Consider the following 27,735-nt stretch of genomic DNA (forward strand, 5'->3'; position numbering starts at 1 on the left):
AATAAATTATTGTTTTTGAAATGTCTGTACAGAATGCATCGAGCAAAATTGAAATTAACCTAAGGAAATATCATAAGGTGTTGTTGATGATGATAAATTCTTTTCGGGAATTTCATCATAGCTATTTCTATGGCACAGTGAACTGAACCACCACTTTATCAATTGTAATAAAGTGATTTCGTCATCGCTATCGATCTTTCCAAGCCAGCTGTTTGCTGTTTTTCGAAGCATTATATTGATCATGAATATCAGTGGGAGGACCTCAAGGAATGAGTAGTAAAAAAAGTCGTAGAATGGTGAATCGATTTGGCCGACCTTCAGCGTTGTAATGTATACCAATATGGATCGAACTAAAAACACACAAAATAGCAAACCAAAGAGGAGATCGACATGATCCTCAAGCAACTTTGATTTATTCTGTTGCTTCAAATTGTTTAGGCTATTCTTTTTTTTCCTTAACAAACCAAACTCTTCCGATGGCTGACCGACGGCTTCCAATTCTGTTTTATTCTTAATTTGATAAATTAAACTACAAAGTTTTAGATTAATATAAAAATAATAAGGTGTGATTTAAATCTTATCGCTACATACAGATAAACAAGAGTGACAATCGCTGAAAATAAATAGATGCCGGCAGCATAGGCTTGAAGTGCAACATCAAATATTGAATTGGTAGGATCCTCGACAAAAGTGGGTCCCTGTGAGTGATCTTCACGGTACTCCAATAGTGATAGAACCAATGCAATGACATACATCAGAACATTTCCAATTGCAACGTAAATTTTGAATTTACGAATGAGCTCTATTTTGAGGTCTGGTGTTCCAACTTTATGTTTCAATAACAATATACTAAAATAAAGTTAATGGTTAGAATAAACAAATTGTATTGAATTCAAGCGAATATACCTACCAAGCAAATAGTGATATTGATAAAGCTGTGAAAAAGAAAAAAGTTGGTAGAATCTTTAGGAATTCAAGTGATTGCTGCTCGGAGTATGATAATTTAAGTGCTCCATCTTTGGCAAGAGTATAAATCATAAACATAAAACTCCTAGTTGCAAAACCGATAATAAGAAAAGTAAAAAATACAATAGTTGACCTACAAAATTTATGCTTGCAAGCTAAATAGGTCAAATGTTAGGATAAGTTAAGTTTTATATTATTTGAATCTCATTCTTTTATTTCTCTTACTTTTAAATATTAATATTAAAAAACAATAGGCAAACAGAAGGAAATAAATTCCTGATAGGATATAATGACTGATGTTGTACTCAGAGTTATATGACATCTTTACATAGTTGTTGAAAAGTAAAGTATTAAATATATTAAACAAATAGCAACTTTACATTAAATTGAATTGTTGTTGTAAACAATGAATGGATGAAATGATATGATCAATTTGCACATCATTTTTAAATTTAGTAATTAATAATTTTTTTAAAGTATAGAAACAGTGGTAAACCCCAGGTTTCGTGCGAAATTCGAAATCTTAAGATCCAGAGAATGTTTTACAGCTTTAAAAAATAATCTATTTCTGCGTTGACTTGAAAAAGAAACAAAATAGAAAGTGCAATTATTGTAAGGTACTGCCCTAATTTGATTCAATCTCCGACTTATTATTAAGTTTTGAACTTGTTTATTCAATTTCATTTTAAAAGAATTTGTTGTTTTGTACCCTTTTCAACTAGATTTAAAAAGGATTTACACCTAAGAAAAGTAAATGGAATATTACTAGGCAAAAGTCGTGTGATCTCTGGTTGTGTGAAACAAAAAATAAAAATAAAAATAAAAGCTACCTTTAATAACTAAATTTTATTACAATATTTTATTGATTTTGGTTGTTGTCTTTGTTGTGCGTTTCTTGTTGATTCTCTTGAATATGTATATATAACTTTATATATATGTGTGTGTATGTATGTTGTATATGTAGGTGTATTCATTTATTATTAAAATGTATGTATTGCAGGTTTGATTCTTGGTATCTTTCACTTTAGTCGAACCAACCAGTGATGGTATCGGCATTGTCTATGATAAGTTGGAACTGTTCTTTTGTTAATGAAATACCTAAAAGTATATTTGTTAATAATGAATGTGTAAGTAAATTGAATTATGTTTTGTTTGAATGATTGATTGGTTGATTGATTGATTGATTGATTGATTGATTGATTGATTGATTATTGATGTGTCGTCATTTCGTTTGTTTTGTTTTATTACCTTTTTTACCAGGAAGTGATTCACCATCTTTTGTGTAGAACTCTCTGATATCGATTCTTGGATCTTTGGTAAAGGTAGAGTATGATACCTTTCTATTGTTTCCCAAGTCTACAATCTTTTCTTTCTTTGAGGAGGAAGGTGATGATTTGGCAGTTGTTTTCTTTTTCTTGTCGGTGGTGGCAGGCTCTTTAGTCTTGGCAGCAGTCTTCTTTGATTTGGTTTCTACTTCTTTTGTCTTCTTTGGTGCAGCAGCAGACTTCTTGGCGGTGCTCTTTGGCTTCTCAGCTTCCTCTTCCTCCGATTCGTTTTCATCTACGGCATCATCACCGTTTTCCTCAGCGGATTGTTCATCACTATTAAACTCGTCGTCGTCTTTTTCTATAAGTGCTTTTCTTTTTGACATCTCTATCTCTATCTATATATAAATATAAATATATCTTTAAACAAACAATTAACAATAATAATTAATTTAAATAAATTTTGGAGGGAACTTTCAAAAAAAAAAATTTTTTTAAACTTATTTCAAAGAAATGAATATTAAAAAAAAAAAGGTGTACAATTACAATAATCTTGGAAATGTCTTTAGTTACTAATAGCTTTGTTTGGTCCAAGCCTTATGAAGTAGAATGATCAAAGAATTCCTTTTCTTTAAAGTTGATTTGGATTATTTCCTATAAAAGAAAGGTGTGAAAGAAATACTCTTGTTTAATATCATAATGACCAAAAAAATCATATAACCATTCTTTTATTTATTCATTATTGAAAATAAACAACTTGTTATAAATCTTGTTAACTCAAAATCATTGTTTTTATTTCTTCAATTTATTTGATATTTAATTTTATTATTCTTTTACCCTGGGCGACTTTTTATTTAACTGAAAATTATTTTTTGTTTGATGCATCACTATTAATACTGATGAAAACTAACTAGTTTTTATATAAACGAAAACAAAGAATGGGTAATAAAGAATCAAAAGCAAACCATGAATCCACAACTCATCATCATCATCATCACCATCATAATCAACAAAGTGTATTGAGTGATCATAATAATAATCATAATGTAAATATAAATGATAATAATAATGTAAATATAAAAGAAAATCAAGCAAAACAACAACAACAACAACAACCAACATCAATAAAGAAACCTATTTTAAATACAGAATCAAGTGTATTGAATGAAGAATCAATTAGTTATCTATCGAAATATCTACCTGGTGACGATTATAGAGGCGAATGGCAATTATTATTTTCATCGACTAGAAATGGACATAGCTATAATAGATTCTGTACACATGTCACTGATAAAGGTTCTACCATTGTCATCATTAAAGACGATGGTGGACACATATTTGGTGGTTTTGCAGATGAAGTTTGGAAAACAAAATTCCCAAAATTCTATGGAAATGGTAAAGCATCACCATCATCATCATTTCAATTGATCTATTACTAAACTAATTACTACTACTACTACTATTACTACTATTTAAAGAGAGATGTTTTGTATTTAGTATAAATCCAAAGTTAGAGGTATACAGACCGACTGGTATAGATAGAAACTTCCAATATCTGAATGAAGGTACCACTACACTCTATAATGGTGTTGGTATGGGTGGTGTTCAATAGTAAGTATATTGCTACTATCTTATCATTCTCATATGTTTGGTTTTCACTTTAATTAACATTTTATTCTGATCCCATTATTACAAACATATTCAGCTTATTTGGATGGTCAATAGACGAAACATTTGATTATGGTGAGAGTAAAGGTTCGGAAGATGGTGAAACTGAGAAGAGTTCTACGTTTGGTAATCCTTCACTGTCACACACCAAGGATTTCAAGTGTGTCTATGTCGAGGTTTGGATGGTCAAGGAAAGAGTGCTGACACAAGAGGAGATAGAAGAGCGTGCCTATCAAGAAGCCAGAAAGAAAAAGAAAGCCGGTAGAAGTGTATTAGAGGCAGAAGGTAAGAAATCTCTTTACTGTTATTGACTAGATCTCACTAGATAACCATCAATCAAATAATCATAAACAGGTGGCAACTAACACTCTTTCTTATTCTTTGATTCCAATTCGGTAGATAATGCAGATAAAATGATTGCAAGATATATGGGACACAACTTTAGTGTTTATAATGAAGATGCCAAGAGGCAAGCAAAAGATCTACAAAATCAACAAAGATAACATTATATCTACACAGCATGGAATTTCACAAAGCGAGCAACACCATTCTCAATGTTTCATATATAACATATAGAAAGCTATTTAATATTGATTGCCTCACATAATCAACGACCAATTAGTTAACATTATTTTCACAACTTTCATCCTATTAGTTTTAATTAAATGGACAGAGACTGTATATTATATATATACATTTTTATAATATCATATGACTAGACTTTGGTGTACACCTTAGATACCAATGAATACTTTAATTTTATTTTATTTTTTACAGCCTACATCTTATTAGTTTTTAAGTAAGAAATAATAGATTCTTCTACCCAGGTAATATTAAGATAAATAAAAAAAAATAACATCACCAGCTTTGTTATAAAAAATTAATTCTCATTAGTTAAATTTGCGATGGTGCCAAACAACCAATTACAAACGTGAACGTTACTGCATTGCTTATCTCGAAAACATGAATTGAACGATTTTTTTTGTTTTTATTTTTAAATTTTTTTAAATATAATTTTTTTATTTAATTTTTTTTTTTTGATTTCACAACGACAACCTTCAAAATTGAAATCCTCTTTTTTTTTCTTTACTTTGTGTGTATTAGTGTAAAAAAGGTAAATTTATTTATATATTTTATATCATCTATGAGAATGCTGTTGCTGTTGCCACCCCAATAAACAAAAACAATAAATCAACTCATTTTTTAGATATCGATAAAATGAAAAGGAAGAAGATAAATAATAATAAAAATAACAATAATAACACAAATTCAATTTGACCGACTTTTTACAGATCGAGTACAGATAAAACAATTCTTATATATATAACAAGAAACATACATGAAACAACTCCGAAAATACAACAACTGTGATAAAAGATTTTAGCACAACAACAACTACAAGCACCCCATACCATAAGAAAAAAACAAGATATCATTTTTTATTTTTATTTTTTGTTTTTTATTTTTCACACAACCAACAACAATCTCCACTTTCAAATTTACACTCTTTCAATTCACTGTCTTTTTTTTTATATTAAATAATCCATTTTATTTATTTCACTGTTTTTTTGAAAGCAAAACTAAATAACAATATTATTTATATTTATTAGTTTTTTTTGTTTGTACTTTGTGTAAGTTTTTCGTTAGAAAAAAAAAAAAAAAAAAAAATAGTGGTAGTTTGTTTTTTATAGCAGCAATCATAGCAGTTCAATTTTGGTGAAATTTGAATTATAACAAAAACGAGAAACGAAATTAGAATCATAATTAACCTTATCTCTTAAAAAATCAAAAAAAAAAAAAAAATAAATCAGTTAATTTAAAATGTCTGACACCGAAAAAGATTTAGAAGTCGAAGAATATCAAGCACAAGGATCCGGTGCCTCCCTCACCTATCCAATGCAATGTTCCGCCTTGAGAAAGAACGGTCACGTCGTCCTCAACGGTCGTCCATGCAAGATTGTCGATATGTCTACCTCCAAGACTGGTAAGCACGGTCACGCCAAAGTCAACTTGACTGGTATCGATATCTTCACCGGAAAGAAATACGAAGATATCTGTCCATCAACTCACAACATGGATGTCCCAAATGTCTCCCGTGCTGAATACTCACTCATTGATATCTCTGACGGTTACTTGACTCTCTTCAAGGAAGACACTGGTGTCACCAAGGAAGATCTCCCAGTTCCAGAAGGTGATATTGGTGAACAAATCACTGCTGCTTTCGCCGCCGGTAAGGATGTCCTCGTCTCAGTCATCTCTGCCATGGGTATCGAAGGTGTCACCTCATTCAAATAAATAATTAATTTTTTATAAGACATCTTTTAAAAACTTTTTTTTAAATCAAAAAATAATTAAAATCGTCTTTTTTTTTTAATTGATCCATTCATTCTATCACTTAGTTTGTTTAAACAATCGAATATTAATTTTTTTTTAGCTGATCAAGAAAAATATAATGTTCTTTGACCAAATTTGGATATTATTGTAATTATCATCGTGCTGTGGTTCACATCATGTTCAAAAAAAGTAATAAACCTATAAAATGATTTATTTAATTTGAAAAACATTAAAAAAAAAGCAAAAATTAAAAAAAAACAATTTAATTTAATTTGGAAGTTGGGTGGTTAAGTGAATGAATTGCAGAGTGTGTGTTGTTTGTGTAGGACAACCAATGAGTCTTCTTATTAATCAATAATAACAATAACATCAAAATGATGATGAAGAAGTGGATAAAGCATTAAACAAAAACGAAAAAGTTACAAAAAAAAAAAAAATGAAATAAATAAATAATAAATTAAATTAAAAAAATAAATTAAAAAAATTATAAATATAAAAACTACACTCTGTAATTCAATTTAAATTTAACAGCAAACATACACCCACTTACATGTTATAATAACCATATCAGTTAAAAATAATAATATTTCGAAATTAACATAACAACCAAACATATCAATAAGTAGTTGTTGTTCATAATATGAATAAATAACAATTACAAAAAACACACAAAAATATAACATCAACAAACAACACAACACAACATAATAATTTAATGGTTAATTTGTTCAATCTTTATTTTTATTTATAATAAATAATCATAGTATAATCAAATTTTTTTAAATTATCTGAATTTTTATTTTTTATTTTGCTTATTTTTATCAAATATAGAATATTTATATAGATTAGTTTTTATTTTATTATTTAGTTTTTTATATATATATTTTAGTTAAAATTTTTAGAGATAGATAGATAGATAGATAGATTTTTTTTGTAGTTGGAAATTTAAATTAAATTTGGAAAAAAATAGTAGTAGATATTTTTTAATGTAATATTGTATTTTCTTTTTTTTTTTAAAAATTAAAATGAAAAGTGGAACAATACAATCAAATACCAATCTTTTGAAAACAACTCTGGAAATGATAAACAATACGAATAACGATTATAAAGATAATATAAAAAATCATGTTATCAATACCAATCATGGAAAAACATTCAATCCACTCGTTCAGGATTCCAATTTGTTTTGCAAGCGTATAATTATTGCTTCCAATTCGTTGCCAGTCAATGTGCAGCGCGAAAAGGAGGAAGATTCCGATCAATTCAAGATCAATGTCACACGTGAACCATTCCCAATAGAATCAGCACTGTTCAATCTTCTCGGAAAGGAGATCGAAGACTATCTCTGGGTGGGCTGGCCACATTGCAATCTGAACGAAGAGGACGATCTCGATGTGGTTCGCGACGCCATCAACAAGGAGGAGCCGCATTTCTATCCGATCTTCTTGGACAACAAGTCCATCACCAACTACTACAAAGGATTCTGTAAAATTGGTCTATGGCAACTGCTTCACTACCAAATGAATCACGTACGTCTAGACATGGAATGGTGGGATTCATACGTACAGGTGAATCAGTTGTTTGCCGACCACATCGGTAAACTCTGGCGTCCAGGTGACTTTGTTTGGGTTCACGATTATCACCTCATGTTACTTCCCGTCTTGCTAAGAGAGAAATATCCAAGTATTCCTATTGGTTTCTTTTTCCATGCTCCATTCCCAAGTTATGAGTTATTTAGAATCTTACCAAGTGTATGTTATAACATAATTATTAGTAATATATATATATATTCGAATACTAATTAATTTAATGATGTTTTAGAGAAAAGAATTATTAAATGGAATACTTGGGTCAAATTTAATTGGTTTCCAATCTTTCGAGTATTTAAGACATTTTAGAAGTAGTTGTGCTAGATTGTTGGATTTGGAAGCTGAGCCAAAGGGTATAGAGGTGGTAACTGATCACCAGTTTCACTTTGTAAAGTTACAGGTATACCCAGTTGGTGTCGACTTTAGTGATTTCGTAAAGAGTTTGGGAACTGCTTCTGTGATTGCTCGTGTCGAGAAGCTAAAGACAATATTCGAAGGTAAAAAGGTGGTGTTTGCCAGAGATCGATTGGATTCAATCGAAGGTGTCCCCAGAAAGTTACAAGTCATCGAAGGATTGCTAAAGAACTACCCAGAGTGGAGAGGTAAACTTGTATTCATTCAAATATACGAACCAACCACTGAATTATGTAATGAATCTGAGGAGCAAAAGAAATTACATAGAACTGTAAATGAGTAAGTTATTTCTATTCCAATAGATTAAGTAGAGTACAGTTTGTTAATTAATGATAATCTATTTGAATAAACAGGACTGTTGGTAGAATCAATGGAGAATATGGAACTTTGGATTTCAATCCAATTGAATATATCAATAGGGTCGTTAGTTTCGAGGAGATATCCGCACTTTACAAGCTGGCAGATGTCGCTCTGGTTACACCTGTTAGAGATGGTATGAATTTGACTTCACACGAGTATGTTGTCTGTCAGAAGGATAGTCATGGTGTGTTGATTCTCAGTGAGTTTACAGGTGCCGCTAGATGTCTGGGTGGTGCAATCATTGTCAATCCATTTTCAAAGAAAGAGATGACCGATGCTATTCTAGAGGCTCTACAGATGACATCAAAGGATAGAAAGCTGAAACATCAGATCAACTACAACTATGTAATGGCAAACACATCTGAGTTCTGGGCAAAGCGATTCCTCTATGATTTACACGAGGTGGTACGTGAGGACATTGAAAACAGTTCAGTTCCGCACCTCAATATACCGGCTATCAAGAAGAGTTTTGCAGAGGCACGTGGAAAGCGTATGTTCTTCTTGGACTACGACGGAACATTGACTCCACTTGTCAAGCATCCAAAGCTGGCCGTCCCTAGCAAGGAGTTGATCAGCACCCTGGAAAGACTAACAAAAGACCCGAGAAATGAAATCTATATTATATCGGGACGTGATCGTGCATCGTTAGAAGGATGGCTTGGCAAACTTCCAGTTGGAATGTCGTGTGAGCACGGTGGATTGTTCAGACCGACGGGCATTGATCAGCAGTGGATCGAAAACTCAAAGATCGATCTCTCCTGGAAGGAGACTGTCGTGAATATCATGCAGGACTTTGAGGATAGAACACCGGGATCGTTTGTAGAACACAAGCAAATCAATCTGACATGGCACTATAGAAATGCCGATCCAGACTTTTCAGAGTTCCAAGCAAAAGAGCTCATGGCACAACTCCATGCAGTGGCCAACAAGTACCCATTGGACATTCTAGTCGGAAAGAAAGCAATAGAGGTAAAGCCGATCGGTATCAACAAAGGAGGAATCATAAAGTTGATTCTCTCGAAATCCGATCATGAAAAACCTGATTTCATATTGTGTATAGGTGACGATAAAACAGGTAACTATTAGAACATAATATTTTGTTTTTTAACTTATTTATTATACTAACACGATAATAACAATTATAATAATTTTTAAATATTATAATAATAAAGATGAAGATATGTTTAAAGAACTAACTTCTGTAGATGCAGGATACACTGTTAAAGTTTTATCGGATGGTGCTAAAGATCAAATGAATACCTATGCAAAATCATATATAGAGAACAGTAACGAAGTTATTCAATTACTCAATGAACTATCAAAAATGTAAAAAAATCAATAAAATAAAATAAATAATTAATTTTTGGAGTGTAAAAAAACACCTTTTATAATTCTTTGAATTTTTATTAAATACCATTTACGAACTAAATCTTCTGCTTTACCAGGGAAGAAGATGTTTATGCAAAACCTCCGAATTCAAGGTGGATGGGTAAAAAAAAAAAATCGAAAATAGAAAGTTTTTTGAAAATCACCCTATCAATTTATTAATAAAAATATATTAATTGTTATTGTTATTGTAGTTAGTTTAAACGATACAAAACAAAGCAAACATAATACAATACCCACTAACCAGCATTGCAAACACTCAACTTTTTATTTGTAATAGCATAACAATCAATAAAATAAAATATATCTAATTAAATTTGTATATATAATGAAATATATTTATTCTTTTTAAAATAAAAACAAACAAAAAATAACAATAAATCTTATTGGTTTATTTACTATATATCTTAATTTATATGGGTAATAAAAATAGTAATCAAATTGTTCAAAAGAGAGCTGGTACTCTCGAACAATTTAAAGAAGATGTATACAATGCAAATCAAATGTATGTTATTTATTATTAATCTTAAAACATTACAAAGATGTTAATTAAATAAAATGTTATTTGTTTATTATTGTAGTTTAAAAACATATAAAGATTCTTCAGGAAAGATAATAAAGTTGACATTGGATATTACTAATTTCGATTTGGTGAAGGAAACTACCTTGTGGAAGTTGTTTGTTAGAGTTTATGTTTCGTTGGTCAATCCGATCGAAGAGAGAGACAAGAATAGCTGTGGAAGTAATAGTGGTTGCAATGCCAACAGTAATGATCATATCATTCATACTGGTGATGAGGGCAATGCCATGGGTAATGTAGATCTAAACGACAGGAATAATAACAACAACAACAACAACAACCAAAGTAATAGTAATAACAACAGTCTGCGTAATAGCATTGACAAATCAAATGTACAGAATATATTGAAATACGGTCAGTTCTATCAGTTTATGATGGCAGTACAGGAAATAATAGAGAGCGGTGAAACATCAATGAAAAATAACAACAAATCAAAGTTAAAAAAACAGGTATCTAAATCTTCGGTGACACCAGGAGGTGATTACGATGAAGACGATGAATTTTCAATACCAATTAATGATATATATAAAAGAGCGTATGTATAGATTAGTTATTTAAACCGCTATGAATATTTAGTATTGACAATAGATAATATATTACCTCCTACAATAGTAAATTAAATAGTTCATGGCAAATTGAAGACTCTAGAGAATGTCCTATTTGCTTTGAAGATGATCAGTTGTCGGTAGTACCGTGTGGACATGCATTCTGCTCGGACTGCATCAACCAATGGCGATCGAGAAATAATACTTGTCCGATGTGTCGAACACTCGGTGATGATCAAGATGAAATGGACTTTGTTTTAGTGGAGGAGGCACAACCCGAGGAGATTTCTACTTATTTTCAAACAATACTTAAAGACACCAGATAGGTGATACTTTAATTTATTTATTCAAATGTATAAAAGAAATCAAATAATTAAACAAAATTATAATTAATTATGTGTATCAATCAGATTTCTCATTTTTATATGATTATTTTTTATAACTTTAATTTGTATAATTTTGCACTTCATTAATTCGAACGTTTTTATCCTGGTGTCGGTCATCAGATTCAATGCGCAGTGATTGACATGAATTAACAAATCATTAATGGTACTATACTCTTAACAACCACCTACAATGGATTATATCAATGCGAAGTATCCATCAAACATTCATTACACAATTCCAATGGATCTTATATTTCACACATACTAGATTCTCTTCAATCATAATATCAAAGATCTTATTCAATCCTATATTTCGATTATAATCCAATTCCAAACATTAGTTGTTCAAATATTAATTTATATAATGATTAAAGTATCTCATTTTAAAAACAAATTATAACTTGTTTTTTCATATTCTCAAAAAAAGAAAAAATAAGAGAAAATGTATCAACACCACCAAAATGATAATCAGTTAAGTTTATAGTATTTTTGAATAATTATATATTTAATTAAATAAACACAACATTTAAATGAACATCTTTATTTTTTTTTTAATATTATTTTTTTTTTTACACACAACTCACACCAACCACTCAATCATAAACCACTTATTTCACCCTTATTATTATTATTATTCTGACTATCCAACACATTAAATCATCATTATCAAAATCATTTTTATATTAATATATAATCTTAAATATAATAGAAAAAAAAATTTACTTATATAAAAAAATATGATGATTTTAACAAGAATGTTCACAATTGTGTTTGATATGATTTCTGCCTTATTATATCTCATTATCACACTTATCAAAAATAAAATTAAATTAAATAAAACTTCTGCTATCAATCTTTTCTACTTCAAAAAGTGTGTATTCAATTCAATATTATCTTTTTCTTCTTTACATTTCCCATACACACCATAAAAATAGAAAGACATCAATAGTTGCCTTTTCAAAAAATAAATAAATAAATAATAAAATTTATCAACTTTTTAATTCTTTTTTTCTTTCTTTATTTTAAATAATATATAATTTAATAATATAACTAAAATTATAAAGTAAAACTAATTTTTTAATAATAATAATAATTATAGTCAGTTTTCATATAGGGAAAATAATTATCTCCATCTCTATCTCATCAAAAATAATTTTTGTTTTTGTTTTTTTATAGATACAAATAATAATTATAATTTTATTTAATAAATTCAAAAAGATAAAAAAAATTCATAATTATAGCTTGTCCGATTTTAATAGCTTTTCTATTCATCTACATAGCATATTAATTATTTTTATAAAGTTTAGTTGATGTTGTTGAAGAATCAAAAATATAGAAAATAGAAACAAAAATTAATCTATTTTTACAGGTAGGTATATCAATCTAGAAATAATAATAATAATACTACATTTTTAGATATTTTTAAATTGTAATTTGAAACTAAGTTTGTTTAATTTGATTTTTTTTTTATTAGTTTATTGGATTTAATTTTATTTCACTCATATTATCTTATAATGATTGTCTTTTGAGAATCGATTAGATTATAAAATATGGAAATCGTATTTATTAACAAGAACAATATTCAATTATTACAAGTAAAGAAGATCAAAATATTTTTTGATATTATAAATTTCAATACAAATTAATTATCGGACTTACTAGTTTTAGTATTCTTAACAAATATGATAATTATATCAATCCCCAATAATATTTCATTCTAAAAAAAAATTTTTTGTATTAATAAAATAATTAATTAATGTTTATTGGTAAGATCAACTATCAACTCCACATATTTTAACTTTTTTATCAATATCAACGACAATGTCAATTTTTAAATAGTAATATGATGATTAACTACTAAACTCATGATAAATATCCCTTTAAAATCCTATCATTTTCAAGTTCCAACTAATACCAAATCACCAACAACCAAATAAAACTGCAGCTGAATATTCAATTTCGATTAACAAATTCAAAATCACTGTAATAAATCAACCAACCCCATTACAGTCAAGTAAACAATACAGTGATAAACACCAATACCAAACACTTAATGTAGCACATGCACATATTAAAAAAATACAAAATTTTATTTCACACTACAATTTTTCATTTTCACCCATATTGATCAAACAAATAAACACATATATATTCATATAATAGATCATTATCTTCCCTTAATTAAAAAAAGAAGTGAGTGGTAGATCATACATCTATAAACTATACAAATCAACTAAACCACCATATACAATTTCATCTTCTACGGTCAGTTACCATGTATCGTAGTGTTTTTAAAAACAAAATAATAACCAACCAAATGAAATAATAATATGAGAATTATTTGTTTTTTATAAAAATTAATTTGTTGTTGTTGTTGTACAAGAGTTTGTTTTTTTCCACTTTTCTCACTTTCTTTCAAACCTATGTGTCCTTCACTTCATTCAATGACCCCAATTACTACTATTTTTTTGTTATTTTATATAAAAGCAATTTTTAACACTTGAAAATCACAAAAATATGATTTTGATTTGATTGGGTGTGTGGTAGATGTCGTGGTATTAGAGCTCATCAAAAATATATACATATGTGTCTTTGAGTGAAGTAATATATCTTGGTTTGATGACGATGGTGTTTTCCATTTAGTTTCTTTTTATTTATTTTTTATAGTTGTTTGTTTGTGTTGTTTCTCCAGTTATGTTAAATCACCAATTGATCAATATTATTGGTGAACAATAACAATAATACTTTATTATAATTATTTATTATTACTTCGATCATCACAAAAAACAATATTATTTATTAAACTTTGAAAAATTGGACAATAAACAATTTATCTATAGTCAAACAATATCCAATCCAATATTAAATATCAACATAATAAATATATTGTAGTTGTTGATTTTAAATAATAATAATAAAATAGATATTGGAATAAATTATTATTTTTGTAAATAGCTAACTAATATTAAATAATTATTTTTTGAAGGAAGTTGTTGATTGACTTCAACCAAGCTAAATCAACGATATTATCCAACATTAGAATATTAGATAATACCAATAGATTTTAGAAATGTCATCTACATTAGATTTCTTAAATCAAAACAACTTCACCTCTAATTCTGTTGGAGAAGCAGGAGCAACATCAAAAGAATCAAAAAAAAATATAAAGATAAATAATTTCAATAAGGTTGAGGAGATAAAGAATGTAGAGAATGTAGATCAAGAGAAAACGAGTCCTAGGAAAGGAACGAGTAAGAATAATTCACCTAGAGATGTAGCAAACAGCAGCACGAATAGTAGTACTGATAGTAGTCCGAGAAAATCTCTTAATTTTATATCGCCACCACACACTTCTCCTAAATATTGTTCCAATTCTTCATCTTCGACTACAGTATCATCGTTGGTGGTTGCTTCCGACCGGAAGTTTTGTGTGTGGGCGTCGCTGGAACCGCAAGCCAAAGGACAGAAGGAGTTGCAACTGAATCAGATAAAATCATCTTTTGGACGTTCAGTTGAAATGGATTTTAAATTCCCAAACGAAAGACTACTCTCTGGAAAACACTGTACTATTATACTAAGAAAGCGATCGATTTACTTTGAAATGCCATCAGCAGCCAACTCACCACAAAACACTCCAACAACAAGCAACAACAGTCAGCAACAACATCAAAGTCATCATCATAGTGGTGCGATGACTCTTCTTGTTCCCTATCTCATAGACTACAGCACCAATGGAACCTATGTAGATAAAATCAAAGTGGAACGAAAGAAGAAAGTTCTTCTAAACGATGGATCTGAGATATCGTTTGGACAGCCAAATAACACAAGCGGTGAGAAGACAACGTTTACATTTAGAAGTCTGTTGACAACGCTCTCCAACGAGAAGAAGGAGGAAATCATCAATGTTCTCGATCTTCAGAATCGAACGCTCGGCAGCAGTACCAGTCTTTCCAGTGTTTCATCGGCTATCACTTGTTTCGACACGGACGAAAGTGACTGTGAGTCTGACACCTCCTCTGTATCAATGTCACCGAGTGAGATGAGTAGTACCAGCAGTAGTAATCTCAGCGGTGGAGGAGTTGGTGGTCGTGGTAGATCGTCTTCAACCGTAAAGAAACCGGAGCAGTATATCCATCTGCTGAAAATTCAACCGACTCTCAAGAATATCCAACAGCTGTGTGAGGAGATCAAATTGGTAGCACTAAGTTCCAACCTAGAGCAAAGCGCCATCAGTCCAAATGCATCGACACCATCGACCACTTCACCGCCACCTATCATCAAACCAAACACTCTGCCAAACGAATGGATCGACCAATTCATACAAATGGGTGGTATTTCATCGCTAATGGATATCATTTCTGTAAATAGTAAAAAAACAAAGTTTCTGGATGCCGATCTAGGAGTTGACAGAGAATGTATTAAAATATTATATATATTAACTCAATATAATGTAATGTATCGTCGACGATAAACAATGTTAAATCTATATTTTTATAATTCTTAATATAAACTAATCTCTAATTATTATTATTATTATAGAATGGAATGAAATCATTATTATCTGAAACACCATCATCATTTGGTGATATGTTTCTTATTCTATTGAATCAACATCATTCTTCATTTATTAAATCATCATTATTTTCCATTTGTACCAATGTTTGTAATTTTTCTGAACAAGGTCACAAGTAAGTTATATTATAATTACTATCAACATGTTGATAATCGAATATATATATCTAATCTAACTAATCATTTTTAATATAATCTAATCTATAGATATGTATTACAAGCAATCGAAAAGATTCAAATTCTAAAGAGAGATAAAAATAGATTTAAATGGATATTGGAATCTATTATATTAGAAAAAGAAGTTCAATATAAGGTATATATATATATATATAAATATTAAATATTTATTGAAAGCAAAGAAGAAAGACAAATACTAATAATAATAATAATACTTACTTAATTATAGATACAATGTCTTATTCTACTTAATACTATAATTGTACGAGCTAAAACAGATAAACTTAAAGATAGTTTAAAGACAGAGTTTCTTATGTTGAGATTCCAACGACTCTTTGAATTACTACAAACTGAAAATTCAACAGAGTTACAGAAACAAATAAATCAATTCTCTCAACATTTCGAAAAGAATGACAATTGGTATAGAACAATTAATTTTGGGTAAGATATTATTAACTAAACTAATAATAGTTTTTTTTTAGATATTTTCTTTTTTAAAAAAATCTAAACTAATAATCTAATTATTATTTATTTATTTAATTTTTACAAAAAAGTGATCCAATTTCACTTTGTATAGCAGTACATAATCAATTGAAAGCAGAGAAGCAAGATGAAAATTTAACATCACTTCTAAGAGAGATATTCTCTATTTCATTCAACGACCACTCACCCAATGTACCTTCCACCAATCTTCAACAAGTTGACCGATCAACTATCTTGAATCTACTGGTGCAATTCACTCAGTCTCTTGCTACTCTGCCTTCTTGTAACAATGATAGTACCAAGTTTAGTAATGCCGTTGTCAAGCTACAAGATTCAATCAAAACACTTCAGGATATAACTAATCCAAAGGGTTTGAGTTCTGTTGCTACACCATCATCAACTACAACGACAACAACAACAATAGAGTCATCTACCTCTACAACTATTACTACTGCTTCTGATAGTTTGGCTGCACCTATTACTAGTGGCGATGCACCTCCACCACCACCTCCACCACCGATGCCAAGTGTTGGTTCTGCTCCACCACCTCCACCTCCACCTCCTCCTCCAGGCGTTGGTGCACCGCCACCTCCACCACCTCCGATGGCTAAAAGTGCAAAGGGTTCTGCCAGTGTCAGTAAGGATGTGATTGCCAAGTCGAATGAGAAGATGCCATCGGTTGCAATGAAACAGTTGTTCTGGAACAAGATACCGTCGTCAAAGATAAAGAAAACCGTCTGGGAAAAGGATGATTGCAAGTCGATCGATTTGAACTATAAGGTGTTGGAAGAGTTGTTCTGTGCAAAGAAACCTGGTGCTGCCAATGATACCACACCAAAGCTTTCGAGAGAACCAGAGAAGGTGTCACTTATTGATATACGTCGATCGAACAACATTGGTATTCTACTGTCAAAGTTCAAGATTACACCGCTCTGGTTAACCGATGCAATGATCTCGATGGACGAGAAGAAACTCACCAAGGAAATGGTATTGGTTCTAATTCAATGTGTTCCGACAGCCGAGGAAGAAGAACAACTTAAAAGTTATACTGGTGATAAAGGTTTATTAGCTCCTGTTGAATTGTTTTTAATAGAGGTAAATATTGACAATGTTTACTAAACATATAGTTTTAATAACTAACATATTATTTTATATATGTATATATTAGACTCTTAAAGTACCAAAGCTAAGAGAAAGATTAAATTGTTTAAAGTTTAAACAACAATATGACTCTGTTATTGATGACATCATGATTGCCGCCAAGTTTGTAGAGTCTTGTTGTAATGCTTTTCTAAAGAATCATAACTTTAAGATGCTACTTCATTTGATCTTGAAGATTGGTAATTACTTGAATGCAGGTTCGGCAAGAGGTAATGCTGAAGGTTTTAAATTAGGTTGTTTGTTAACAGTAAGTTTAAATTCATTTTTTAATCTTTTTTTATTAGTTATTATATATATTAACTATTATTATTCGTTTTTTATTCAATATAGTTATCAAATACAAAGTCAATTGATAATAAGACAACATTATTACATCATATAGCAATGGTAGTTGCTGATAGCTTCCCAAATCTAATGATTACAAATGAGACTGTTGCATCTTTAGAACCTGCCAGTAGAGTACAGTGGCGAGAAATGATTTCACAGATCACAGAGTTGAAGTCAGAGATGACCGTTGTTCAAAAGGAAGTTGAATCTCAATCCAAAGCGAATGGTACTGATGCATTCATAAATAAGATGAAGAGTTTTGTATCCACAAAGCAACAACAATTAGATGGTGTATCAATATACATTAATCAAGTAAGTAATCATCTTTAAAGAATTTAATTTAATTAATATATTTATAAATTAACTATTTAACTAATCATTATTATTATTATTATTATTATTATTATTATTATTATTATTATTATTATAAGGTTGAAGATGTTTTTAAGAATTCAATGAAATATTTCTTGGAGGATTGTCAAACACCTGAGGAGTTCTTTATCATGTTGAATAACTTTATTGGTATGTTTACCAAAGCTCATAGAGACAATGAGAGAGAGAAGGAGAATCTCAAGTTGAAGAACAACAAGACCAAGACTGCTCAACCAAAGAAACATCCAACTGTTTCCACAAACAAGACTGTTGTTGCCAACAACACACCGCCAGCCAAGGAAGATTCTTCCGAGAACATCAATGCCATTGCAACTTCTACTGCTAGGTCAGATGATGAAAAGAAGTCAACCGATAAGAATTCTCTAAAGAGATTCATTGGTAAACTTAAGAAGAAGAACAACAACAGTGGTGGTAATAATAGTGGTAGTGGAAAGAAGGATCTTGATTCTCTGACTGTTAACGATATAAAGGATATGTCGTTGGGCAAGAAGATGATGGCAACCGAACATCCCGGTCAACCTATAGATGTAGACAATAAGAAGGCTTCTACTCTTAGAAATGTAAAGTTAAGGTCTGTCGCCAACAGTGTTGATCCAATCGAGAAGAGCAACAAGCACAAGACACTGCCAGTTTCGCTCAAAGCCAGAGATAGGCTCATGGTTGACAATCAATACTCAACTCTTTCGTCAAAGAAGAAATACGATTTGGCAACTACTTCCAAATTGAATAAGAAAGAAGGTCGTCCAACAAAGAGGCAGAGCGGTACCGCCATTGAGCTGGATCTCGATAATGTTGCAATGCCAACTACTCTGCCAATACTCAATCAATTGAAATCTCCAAAGGTTGAGCCAAAGAGTACAACCACCACCATTACCAACACCAGCACCAGCACCACTCCATCGGCTGTGAAGAAACAAGAAAAGAAGGTTGCAATGGCATTCAAGATGCGTCAACAAAACTCACAGTCTCCAAAGGAAGTCGAAAAGATTGGTGTTTACAACAACGCTAGTAGAGACAGTTCTCGTATCAGTCAACTGAAAGCCAGACTCTTTGACCCCAACAGTATGCCAAGGATATCGCGTTCTCCATCCACTACCAAACTCAACTACAAGGGATTCCCATTGAAGCAGCCCGGTAAGACAAGTAATCTTACACTGAAACGTATCGAAGCCAAGGATCTAAGATCGTCTAGCTCCAACACGCCACTTCAAAAGAAACCAACTACCATTCTCCTCAAATCAAAGAGCAAGGTAAGAAGAGTAAGAATCAACAACGAAGTCAAGTGTATTCCACCCAAGTACGAACAACACACTACCACTGTCAAGAGTCCATTGAACAAGCCTGTTGTTCCTAGTATAAACAACATTGTTAATAATAATAATAATAATAATAAGAGACACTCTACACCAAATCTACAACCACAATTAAAGTCAATCACCAACAATACTCTCAACTCATCCAACAATACCAAGAGAAATTCAATGTCATTTGTCGAAGGTGTCGGTGGTAAGAAGAATCCATTGTGGAATAATCCAGAGTATCCAAACGTCCAAATGCAAAGTACAAGCTATAATAAGAATAACAATAACATTACTAGTACTAGTACAAACATTCCATTGCATCAACGTCAGATTAAACCTACATTCACAATCGATCAACTTCCAAAACCGGCAGCAACTGGTTCCAATTCGATGGCTCACGACAGCACGAGATCGCCTCTACAATCCTCTGTTTCCAATCCAACGTTTGGTTCGAAAGATCAGAAACAACCACAACAGATGTTTGCATTGAAGTCAGTGAATAGAGCTAATCATCCAGCTTCCACTAGCACTTCAACCACTGCCAAGTCTACCACCTCTGATTCTTCAAGCAACGGTTCATCACCACACTCCAACGCCACCAGCGACTCTGTAGCCTCGCCAAACACCCTACAGAAATCATCGAAAGTCGGTAATAAAGCCAAGAAGATATTCAAAGGCATTGGAGATCTCTTCCGTTCAAAGAAATCAAAGAAGTCTGGCATCGCTGGCAGTCCAAACAGTATCGAAGGCAATCACTTTGCAACCGTCGAGTCTGAAACTCAACCGATTCATGATCATCTGTCAACTTCGACATCGTCTTCACCCTCATCGTTCTACGAAGACAAGAAACCAATAACTCCTTCGCAACTCGGTCTTACCATCTCTGATATACCAATGACCATTGCAGTTCCAACCAACATTTCCCATTAATAACCATCTACACTACACACATACTTTGGATTCATTCATTGATAATAATGTAATCTAAAAAAATAAAACACCAACCCAAACCCTTTACTTATTTATTTAAATATATTTTTAAAATAGTTTCTTTCTTTTTGTTTTATTTTCTTCTTATTATAAAGAAAGTTAACTTGTATTTAATAAAGATGATTCCTTTAAATAATTTACAACTTCAGTATGTTTGTTGTTCGTTGCATACTCCAGTGCTTTGAGAGAACATCCTTCTTTACGATTATTATGAAGATAGGTAATGACTGAGATATGACCGTTCTTTGCTGCGAGATCAATCGCTTTGTGAGTACACTTAGCGTCGTGACTGTGAAGTAGTTGTACTAATTGCAAGTGACCATTCTTTGCTGCGTGAATCATAGCATGCTCACTGCATTGGTATCCATTCTCCAAAAGATATTTTGTCGTCTCGTAATGACCACTCTCGGCAGACCAATCAATAGCATAGATACCCGCTCTCTCTTTTCTATTTGCATGGAGGAACTGACAAACTTCCAATCTACCCTTGGAAGCAGCGAAATGCATTGTATCTTCATTGAAATTGTTGGTACTTCTCGGATCGGAATGAAAGAATTTGATGATTTCCAAGTGTCCATTCTTGGCGGCATTACAAGCAGCTGTATGATAGTGACCCGGTTCAATCAAATCAGTTGCTCTTGTATCTCTACTGAACTGATTCATCAAAAACTTGACTATCTCCAATTGGTTACAAGAAGCTGCAGTGATAAATGCCAGTAAGTAGGTCAATCCTGGAGCATCATAGGAATGAAGTGATCGTGTTCCTAGTATAGGTACTATTTCCCTATCGAATGATTGGTAAAATCGATCGATCAATCTATATCTTATTAATTGACTTGGATGATATGATAATTGATCCCAAGTGTATCTCTTTGCTTTGATACTACTACTTTCGAAATTAATATGATTGGTATGAATATAACTAATTAAATTGAATATATTGTTTCTTAACACCACATTGTGGAATATCGTTCTGAAAAGATTATCTAGATACATTTAATATTCAAATGCATTGCAATCTATTCATCTTACCCACATCCCACTCGAGACAAAACAAAACAGGCTCTTGCTTGTAACCATAAATCGAATAAAATAAAAAAAACCACTGTGATCACATTAACCACACTAATTTTTAATTTTACATTTTTTTTTGAAATTAATGCGCAGGCGAAAGTGGTTGGGAGACAGTTTTGTTTTTTTTAACCCAATCTGTGAGTAAACCAAAAAAAAAAAAATTAAAATTTTGTGCATTTGTAAAAAAGTTTTAAGGTAAAATCAATAAAAGACTTCATTGTCACAGATACAATCAATCACCTCATGGATTACAACCGTCTCTTCAATTATGTCTTGATACTCTCGGATGAGAAAAAGAATCATGACTTAATCGTTCAACTCAACATCATAAACGTATCGAAATGTTTCAAAGATAATCTTCAAGACACTTGTAAATTCCTTGGAATTCGACAAGTTGTGAGGATACGATGGACACTGATGAGAATGAAGATGAAGTGGATCGTGATGGGTTCAATAGTAAACCATTCCAATTCTTGTTCCATTTTTGATGAGGTTGGTGAGAATAAAAGATCACCTTGACACTAAGTATTTTTTGAAAATAAAGACAAATTCTGTGATTTGCTTTGATTGCGACTATAAAATTATGCTCCCGAGCAATAGTTGCCAAATAATTATGATTTTTTTTTATTTTTTAAAAAACCAGGTGTAAAAAATGAATTACACATGTAAAAATATTAAAATTTGGGTGGTTGACCAATTATTTTTCTCTCTTAATTAAAAAATTGAACTTTTAAGTTTTTAAGGTTTATTTTCAAGAATTCATCATATTTGGATTTTTTTTATTTAACAAATATATTAAACATTTTACAAGTCTGTTCTTCCAGAATAGAGAATATTAGTATGATGTTACCTTGGTGAAGGAACCTTTACAATTCTTAATTTTTATTTTATTACTAGTAAAATAATATCATTAATAATTATTTATGCTTTGTCTTAGTCTCTATTTATTAAATTATATTTAGTTGTACCTCATCTCTTACAAGAGGTTCTTCGAGGTTGTTTCTTTAAAGAATTAAATTTTGGAGTGGTGTGTTAAATAAAAAATTTGACTATAGGACACATATCTGGGGATTCCTAATTAGGAGTTTCTAAAATGTTAGAACCGATTTCCCTACATTTTATACTCTACAACCCCACCCAATACTAAAAGTATATAAAAGGGTCATCTATTCTTTTTTTTAAAAAATTTTTTTGCAAAGCTTTTTTTCATCCAAGCTTTGGATGAAAAAAATAAAAATGATGTTACACAATTTTTATTAATAAAAACAATATTCAACTACAGATGTTTTGCAAAGATAATAAATTAACATTAATTTTAATTTTTTATAAAGTTTAGATTTAAAAAAATGATTGAAAGTTAGTTCACAAACCTATTTCAATCATACAGATAATTGTAAATATAAATTTTTTATAAAGATAGAATACTCTTAAAGTCATCTAACTTTCTTTTTATTTATTTATTTATTTAGATAATTGGTTAGTTCTTTTTAAAGAGATGGATTTAGATACTCCTGAATCTCTATATTATCTAAGTGAAGATGCTTTAATAAATTTATTTATGGGTACTGTGTTACCGGGAGAATCTTCGTTGGAGACCGAAACGAAAGTTGGTTTGGAGATTCTAAGGAGTTTTGAAAAAGTTATTTCAATTCTTAAATTCAATGAGAAAAAACTGTTGTTTAATAACAATACTATTCTATTTCAAGAGATAGTCAGTGAGATCATATCGAGCATTGAGAATCCACAAGACACAGCAACCGTCAAAAAGAAACTCCAAACAAACAAAGCTGTTTGTTTTTATCTTCCAATCTATAATTGTATCTTGTTTCAAACACCAAAAGATTCAACTCTCTATCTCAACAAGATCTATCCAGAGCTATCGGAATTCTCAACGACCACCACTAAATTACGAATGACCACTCCATTCTCTATTTATAAATCTCTACATTATTCATTTCAAGATATACACATCGATCATCTCATCAATCTTCGTGATCAAAAGGAAATGCCGAACAATATCAAACAGTCTCCAATCATCAAGAATGAAGGTTCAATTGGATTGATCACATCTTGGTTGCTTCCATCGATTGCCACATGTTTACAACTAGGATCAACAATGGAGAATCAAACTTTTTACAAGTCTGTTCATCCAGAACATATTATCATTAAAAACAGCAACAAATCACCACAGAATTCATCAGTAGAAACAACAACACCGATACCACCAAATCCATGGAGAAGATCACCAATGTGGATTGCATTCAAATCTCTCATTCATACACTTTGCCAACAACATTGTAAAGAATCAACTATCTTCTATAAATCAATGATGCTCTCATTCTATAGTTTAATATTAAAGAATAAAGGTTCCAAACAGCTAACGCCAAGACATTCCGAATGGATTCCAAAGATCATTCATCGATGTTATAAACTTGAAGAACTTCTTTCACTCGATCAATTCAAGGATCAACGAGTTATAACAATGCCAATTATTAATGAATGTCGACTGCAAATGGAGTCATTACATGATCGATTGAATCGTCAATGGATCGATTATTGTGAATATCGGAATGCTAAATTAAACATTAAACCATCACTCGATGTAATTGTCAATGGTTTGACTGGTGATTCGATTGTTGATACAATTCATGATTTTAATTCATATTTTGAATTTGAAGATTCAATCACAACGATGGAAGAAGAAAGAATCAACAATAATTCAACATGGAAAGATAGTATAGTGAATAGGGTGGCAGTACCAATGAAACCACTTGGGTCTTTACTTGGAAAAGACAGTTCTTTGGAAAGAAAAGTAAAGATAATAACAAAGTATCTGGCGGATTGTGAAAAGGATATCTCCAATATGAGAATAGCCCTCTATCAAATAGAGGATCTAATATTCGATGGTGGAATTATTTCAAAGCTGGATTCAAGTCAGTTGGTTGACATTATGTTTGCAATGGGCAGTGTTGGCAAGTCGGCAGTCAGTAAATGTCCCATCATGAGCAATCGTTTGACATTGGCGTTCTACATTTTGGTTTATCATATCGATAGAAAAGTGGCTGTCGAATGTGGAGATTCTGAATTGTACAATAGACATCCTCCTATTTTTCAAGAAAAGGAACTCTCTCATCTCTTTGTTACCAGCAAGAAGGCCTATTGTCGTTTCACGATAAGATAAATGTCCCACTCAACAATATGAGAGCTGCATACATACTTCTAAAGAAGAATATTTTGTGGAATGGATGATGACTCTGACGATCCCAAAACTATTTTTGAAAGCGATGAATACAAATCAAAGTATACCGTTATAAGAGGTTTGATCAAATATAGAGTACTGCTATATTGTCTCTCTAAAACTTGGTCAAGGGATTATGGATCGAGATCAAATACAAATCCAATTATTAAAATGAATGGAATGAGAAAATCAATCAATGGTGGATTCTATACATTACTAGCAGTACCATATCTTGCATTAGACACACCTTCACCCACATCATTCTTCAGTCATCCAGATGTCACAATTATCTTGACACTGTTGACCTATTATTATCAAGGACTTTCATACTCCCAGTTTAGAGATGCCTTAATCCGATTGGTTTCAACTTGTAACCAACAAAAGAAGAATGATATTTATAGATCATGGATTAGAATCGATGAAAACATTCCATTTGAATTTCATAGTCTTCAGAGTATCGTACTTTCAAACGATCGTATTGTCAATCAACTCTATCAATACTTTAAGTACAATATCAAAGTAATCAACTTCTGGTTGAATGAGCTTGTATTTCCATTCGAAACCAAACAACATCCAGAGAAACTGTATTCCTCTGCTTGGGATATTGTATCTGGCACTCACACTGTTGGATTCTCTGGAACAAATGACACATCGATTCTCTACCCACTCTCTATCAAACAAGAAGATCTTCCATCGTTGTTATACACCAATACCGAGGTATTTAACTATATTCTCAATCAAGAGGATAATCAAGTGCACTTTATTCCTCAGAATTGCAGTATTCTCGATCGTGTCACAAAGACTGATACATTTGCAAGAGTATTCATTGATTCCGGTGCATTGATGATCGGAATGACCAATTTCCAAGTTGCCAAATCATTCTTGGAGAAAACCGATCCCAGTAAAGCCGATGCAGTTGCTTTACTTTGAGAATGGTAATCTCATTTCAATGGATAGAGATGATAAGAAACTGTTGTTCCATCAATCACCATATGCCAACAGATTGGATCGTGTAATTGTCTATCTTGATGATTATCACACAAGAGGTGTCAACATCAAATTTGAAAAAGAAACACATGCAATCGTTACAGTAGGTCCAAGAATGACCAAAGACAAGTTTATACAAGCATGCATGAGAATGAGAAAACTTGGATTTGGACAAACAGTTTCATTCATGGTTTCAGAACATTTGGGAGTTGGTACTAATGTTCTAGATCTTTTCAAATGGGTAATCAAAAATACAATTAGAGTTAATGAAAAACAACTTATGAGGTGGATGGTTCATGGTTGTCATTTCTATAGAACACACTACGCACTTAAACTCCATGATTTAGAAGGATTGAAATTAAATTTACTTCAATTTTCATCCCTGTCAGAGAACAACTCACTTATCGATATGTATCAACCACAGTTTGTCCAGCAAGATATCAAAGTTGTTGCACATAAACTGATGCTCACTAAAACTCGTGCATTCAAGTCAAACATTGATGGAATTGTTGAACTGACAAGTGATGTATGCACTCAACTAAATCGTGATCACAAACAAAGTATCCAAGATTTGGAGAAAAGAATCAAAGATATTGGTGACAATATTACAATTTTCGCATCAGCAGATCATGATGGTGAAGATGAACGTGAAAACGATTTCGAAGAGGAGAAAGAAGATGTACAAATCCAAGAAACAGTGGTACCAGCAGAACCAAAGACTAGTCAGAAACTATTGAATCTGATTTCGTCCAGAGAACAAGTAAAGAGAATTTTCTATCACCCAACACTTATATTAGAGTATGAAAATCTAATCAAGTGTGAAAAGTACTGTATTCTTCCTATAGAATCAATCTATTATAAAACACCAATTTGGAAACTTCTCACTAAGGATAATACTTTGACAAAGATATTTGATAATAGAATATGGGTTACATCTGATTTCGTATACTCACAAACATCAGTTAAAAACCCCATGGATTACAACCGTCTCTTCAATTATGTCTTGATACTTTGGGATGAGAAAAGAATCATTGTTCTCTCTCAAAACGATGCCAACGCTGCATATATATGTATTCAAGAACTTTGGAAATCCGATGATTCGATAATAAGAGCATCTCTTCACCAAACAAGAGCACATACCGTTCCTAACCAAAGAGAATACTTACAGTCAGTTCACACTAAACTTCCAGATGATGCAGATTTCGATTCGATCCATGAATTAATCGTTCAACTCAACATCATCAATGGATCGAAATGTTTCAATGATAATCTTCAAGACACTTGTAAATTCCTTGGAATTCGACAACGTATTGAATCCAATGAGGATACGATGGACACTGATGAGAATGAAGATGAAGTGGATCGTGATGGATTCATCAAAAGTCAGAAAGCTAGATTCAATGGTAAACCATTCCAATTCTTAGAGTTGAACTATAAACTCAATAGAGTATTCGATTTCTTTGGTAGTGATATTGCTAAAGTTTTACCAAAGATAAATAAATAAACATAGACAGAATTATAATTTATGTATACCTTTTT

The 27,735-nt window shown here is 31.4% G+C and overlaps 9 protein-coding genes across 9 annotated transcripts; 7 read left to right on the forward strand and 2 right to left on the reverse strand.

Annotated features, from left to right (window-relative positions):
- Nucleotides 1-54: 54 nt before the first annotated feature.
- PPL_09911 (transcriptional coactivator p15/PC4 family protein) lies at nt 55-2,955 on the reverse strand (the record flags this gene model as incomplete). Its single annotated transcript, XM_020580698.1, has 6 exons — nt 55-215; nt 465-529; nt 592-849; nt 911-1,121; nt 2,215-2,629; nt 2,953-2,955. 6 exons carry the CDS (start codon nt 2,953-2,955, stop codon nt 55-57), a joined length of 1,113 nt encoding a protein of 370 aa, XP_020428738.1.
- A 214-nt stretch (nt 2,956-3,169) lies between these two features.
- On the forward strand, nt 3,170-5,633 carry PPL_09912 (TLD domain-containing protein; the record flags this gene model as incomplete). The annotated part of the gene is made up of 5 exons (XM_020580699.1): nt 3,170-3,626; nt 3,710-3,842; nt 3,937-4,184; nt 4,677-4,698; nt 5,591-5,633. 5 exons carry the CDS (start codon nt 3,170-3,172, stop codon nt 5,631-5,633), a joined length of 903 nt encoding a protein of 300 aa, XP_020428739.1.
- Nucleotides 5,634-5,720: 87 nt separating this feature from the next.
- On the forward strand, nt 5,721-6,194 carry eif5a (eukaryotic translation initiation factor 5A; the record flags this gene model as incomplete). The annotated part of the gene is made up of 1 exon (XM_020580700.1): nt 5,721-6,194. One exon carries the CDS (start codon nt 5,721-5,723, stop codon nt 6,192-6,194), a length of 474 nt encoding a protein of 157 aa, XP_020428740.1.
- A 1,064-nt stretch (nt 6,195-7,258) lies between these two features.
- Nucleotides 7,259-9,926, forward strand: tpsB (glycosyltransferase; the record flags this gene model as incomplete). Its single annotated transcript, XM_020580701.1, has 5 exons — nt 7,259-7,984; nt 8,055-8,515; nt 8,590-9,086; nt 9,195-9,671; nt 9,769-9,926. 5 exons carry the CDS (start codon nt 7,259-7,261, stop codon nt 9,924-9,926), a joined length of 2,319 nt encoding a protein of 772 aa, XP_020428741.1.
- Nucleotides 9,927-10,398: 472 nt separating this feature from the next.
- Nucleotides 10,399-11,433, forward strand: PPL_09915 (RING finger protein; the record flags this gene model as incomplete). The annotated part of the gene is made up of 3 exons (XM_020580702.1): nt 10,399-10,487; nt 10,564-11,097; nt 11,187-11,433. 3 exons carry the CDS (start codon nt 10,399-10,401, stop codon nt 11,431-11,433), a joined length of 870 nt encoding a protein of 289 aa, XP_020428742.1.
- Nucleotides 11,434-14,563: 3,130 nt separating this feature from the next.
- forJ (formin domain-containing protein) lies at nt 14,564-20,837 on the forward strand (the record flags this gene model as incomplete). The annotated part of the gene is made up of 8 exons (XM_020580703.1): nt 14,564-15,853; nt 16,033-16,181; nt 16,273-16,378; nt 16,472-16,683; nt 16,797-17,820; nt 17,894-18,133; nt 18,217-18,525; nt 18,645-20,837. 8 exons carry the CDS (start codon nt 14,564-14,566, stop codon nt 20,835-20,837), a joined length of 5,523 nt encoding a protein of 1,840 aa, XP_020428743.1.
- A 159-nt stretch (nt 20,838-20,996) lies between these two features.
- PPL_09917 (ankyrin repeat domain-containing protein) lies at nt 20,997-21,893 on the reverse strand (the record flags this gene model as incomplete). The annotated part of the gene is made up of 1 exon (XM_020580704.1): nt 20,997-21,893. The coding sequence occupies one exon, from the start codon at nt 21,891-21,893 to the stop codon at nt 20,997-20,999; it is 897 nt and encodes a 298-aa protein (XP_020428744.1).
- A 321-nt stretch (nt 21,894-22,214) lies between these two features.
- Nucleotides 22,215-25,152, forward strand: PPL_09918 (uncharacterized protein; the record flags this gene model as incomplete). The annotated part of the gene is made up of 4 exons (XM_020580705.1): nt 22,215-22,341; nt 22,934-22,998; nt 23,303-23,327; nt 23,441-25,152. 4 exons carry the CDS (start codon nt 22,215-22,217, stop codon nt 25,150-25,152), a joined length of 1,929 nt encoding a protein of 642 aa, XP_020428745.1.
- Nucleotides 25,153-25,212: 60 nt separating this feature from the next.
- PPL_09919 (uncharacterized protein) lies at nt 25,213-27,700 on the forward strand (the record flags this gene model as incomplete). The annotated part of the gene is made up of 2 exons (XM_020580706.1): nt 25,213-26,110; nt 26,169-27,700. 2 exons carry the CDS (start codon nt 25,213-25,215, stop codon nt 27,698-27,700), a joined length of 2,430 nt encoding a protein of 809 aa, XP_020428746.1.
- Between the last annotated feature and the right edge of the window lie 35 nt (nt 27,701-27,735).

Source organism: Heterostelium album, assembly GCF_000004825.1.
Source record: "Heterostelium album PN500 unplaced genomic scaffold PPL_scaffold11, whole genome shotgun sequence".
Classification (NCBI taxonomy): Eukaryota; Evosea; class Eumycetozoa; order Acytosteliales; family Acytosteliaceae; genus Heterostelium; species Heterostelium album.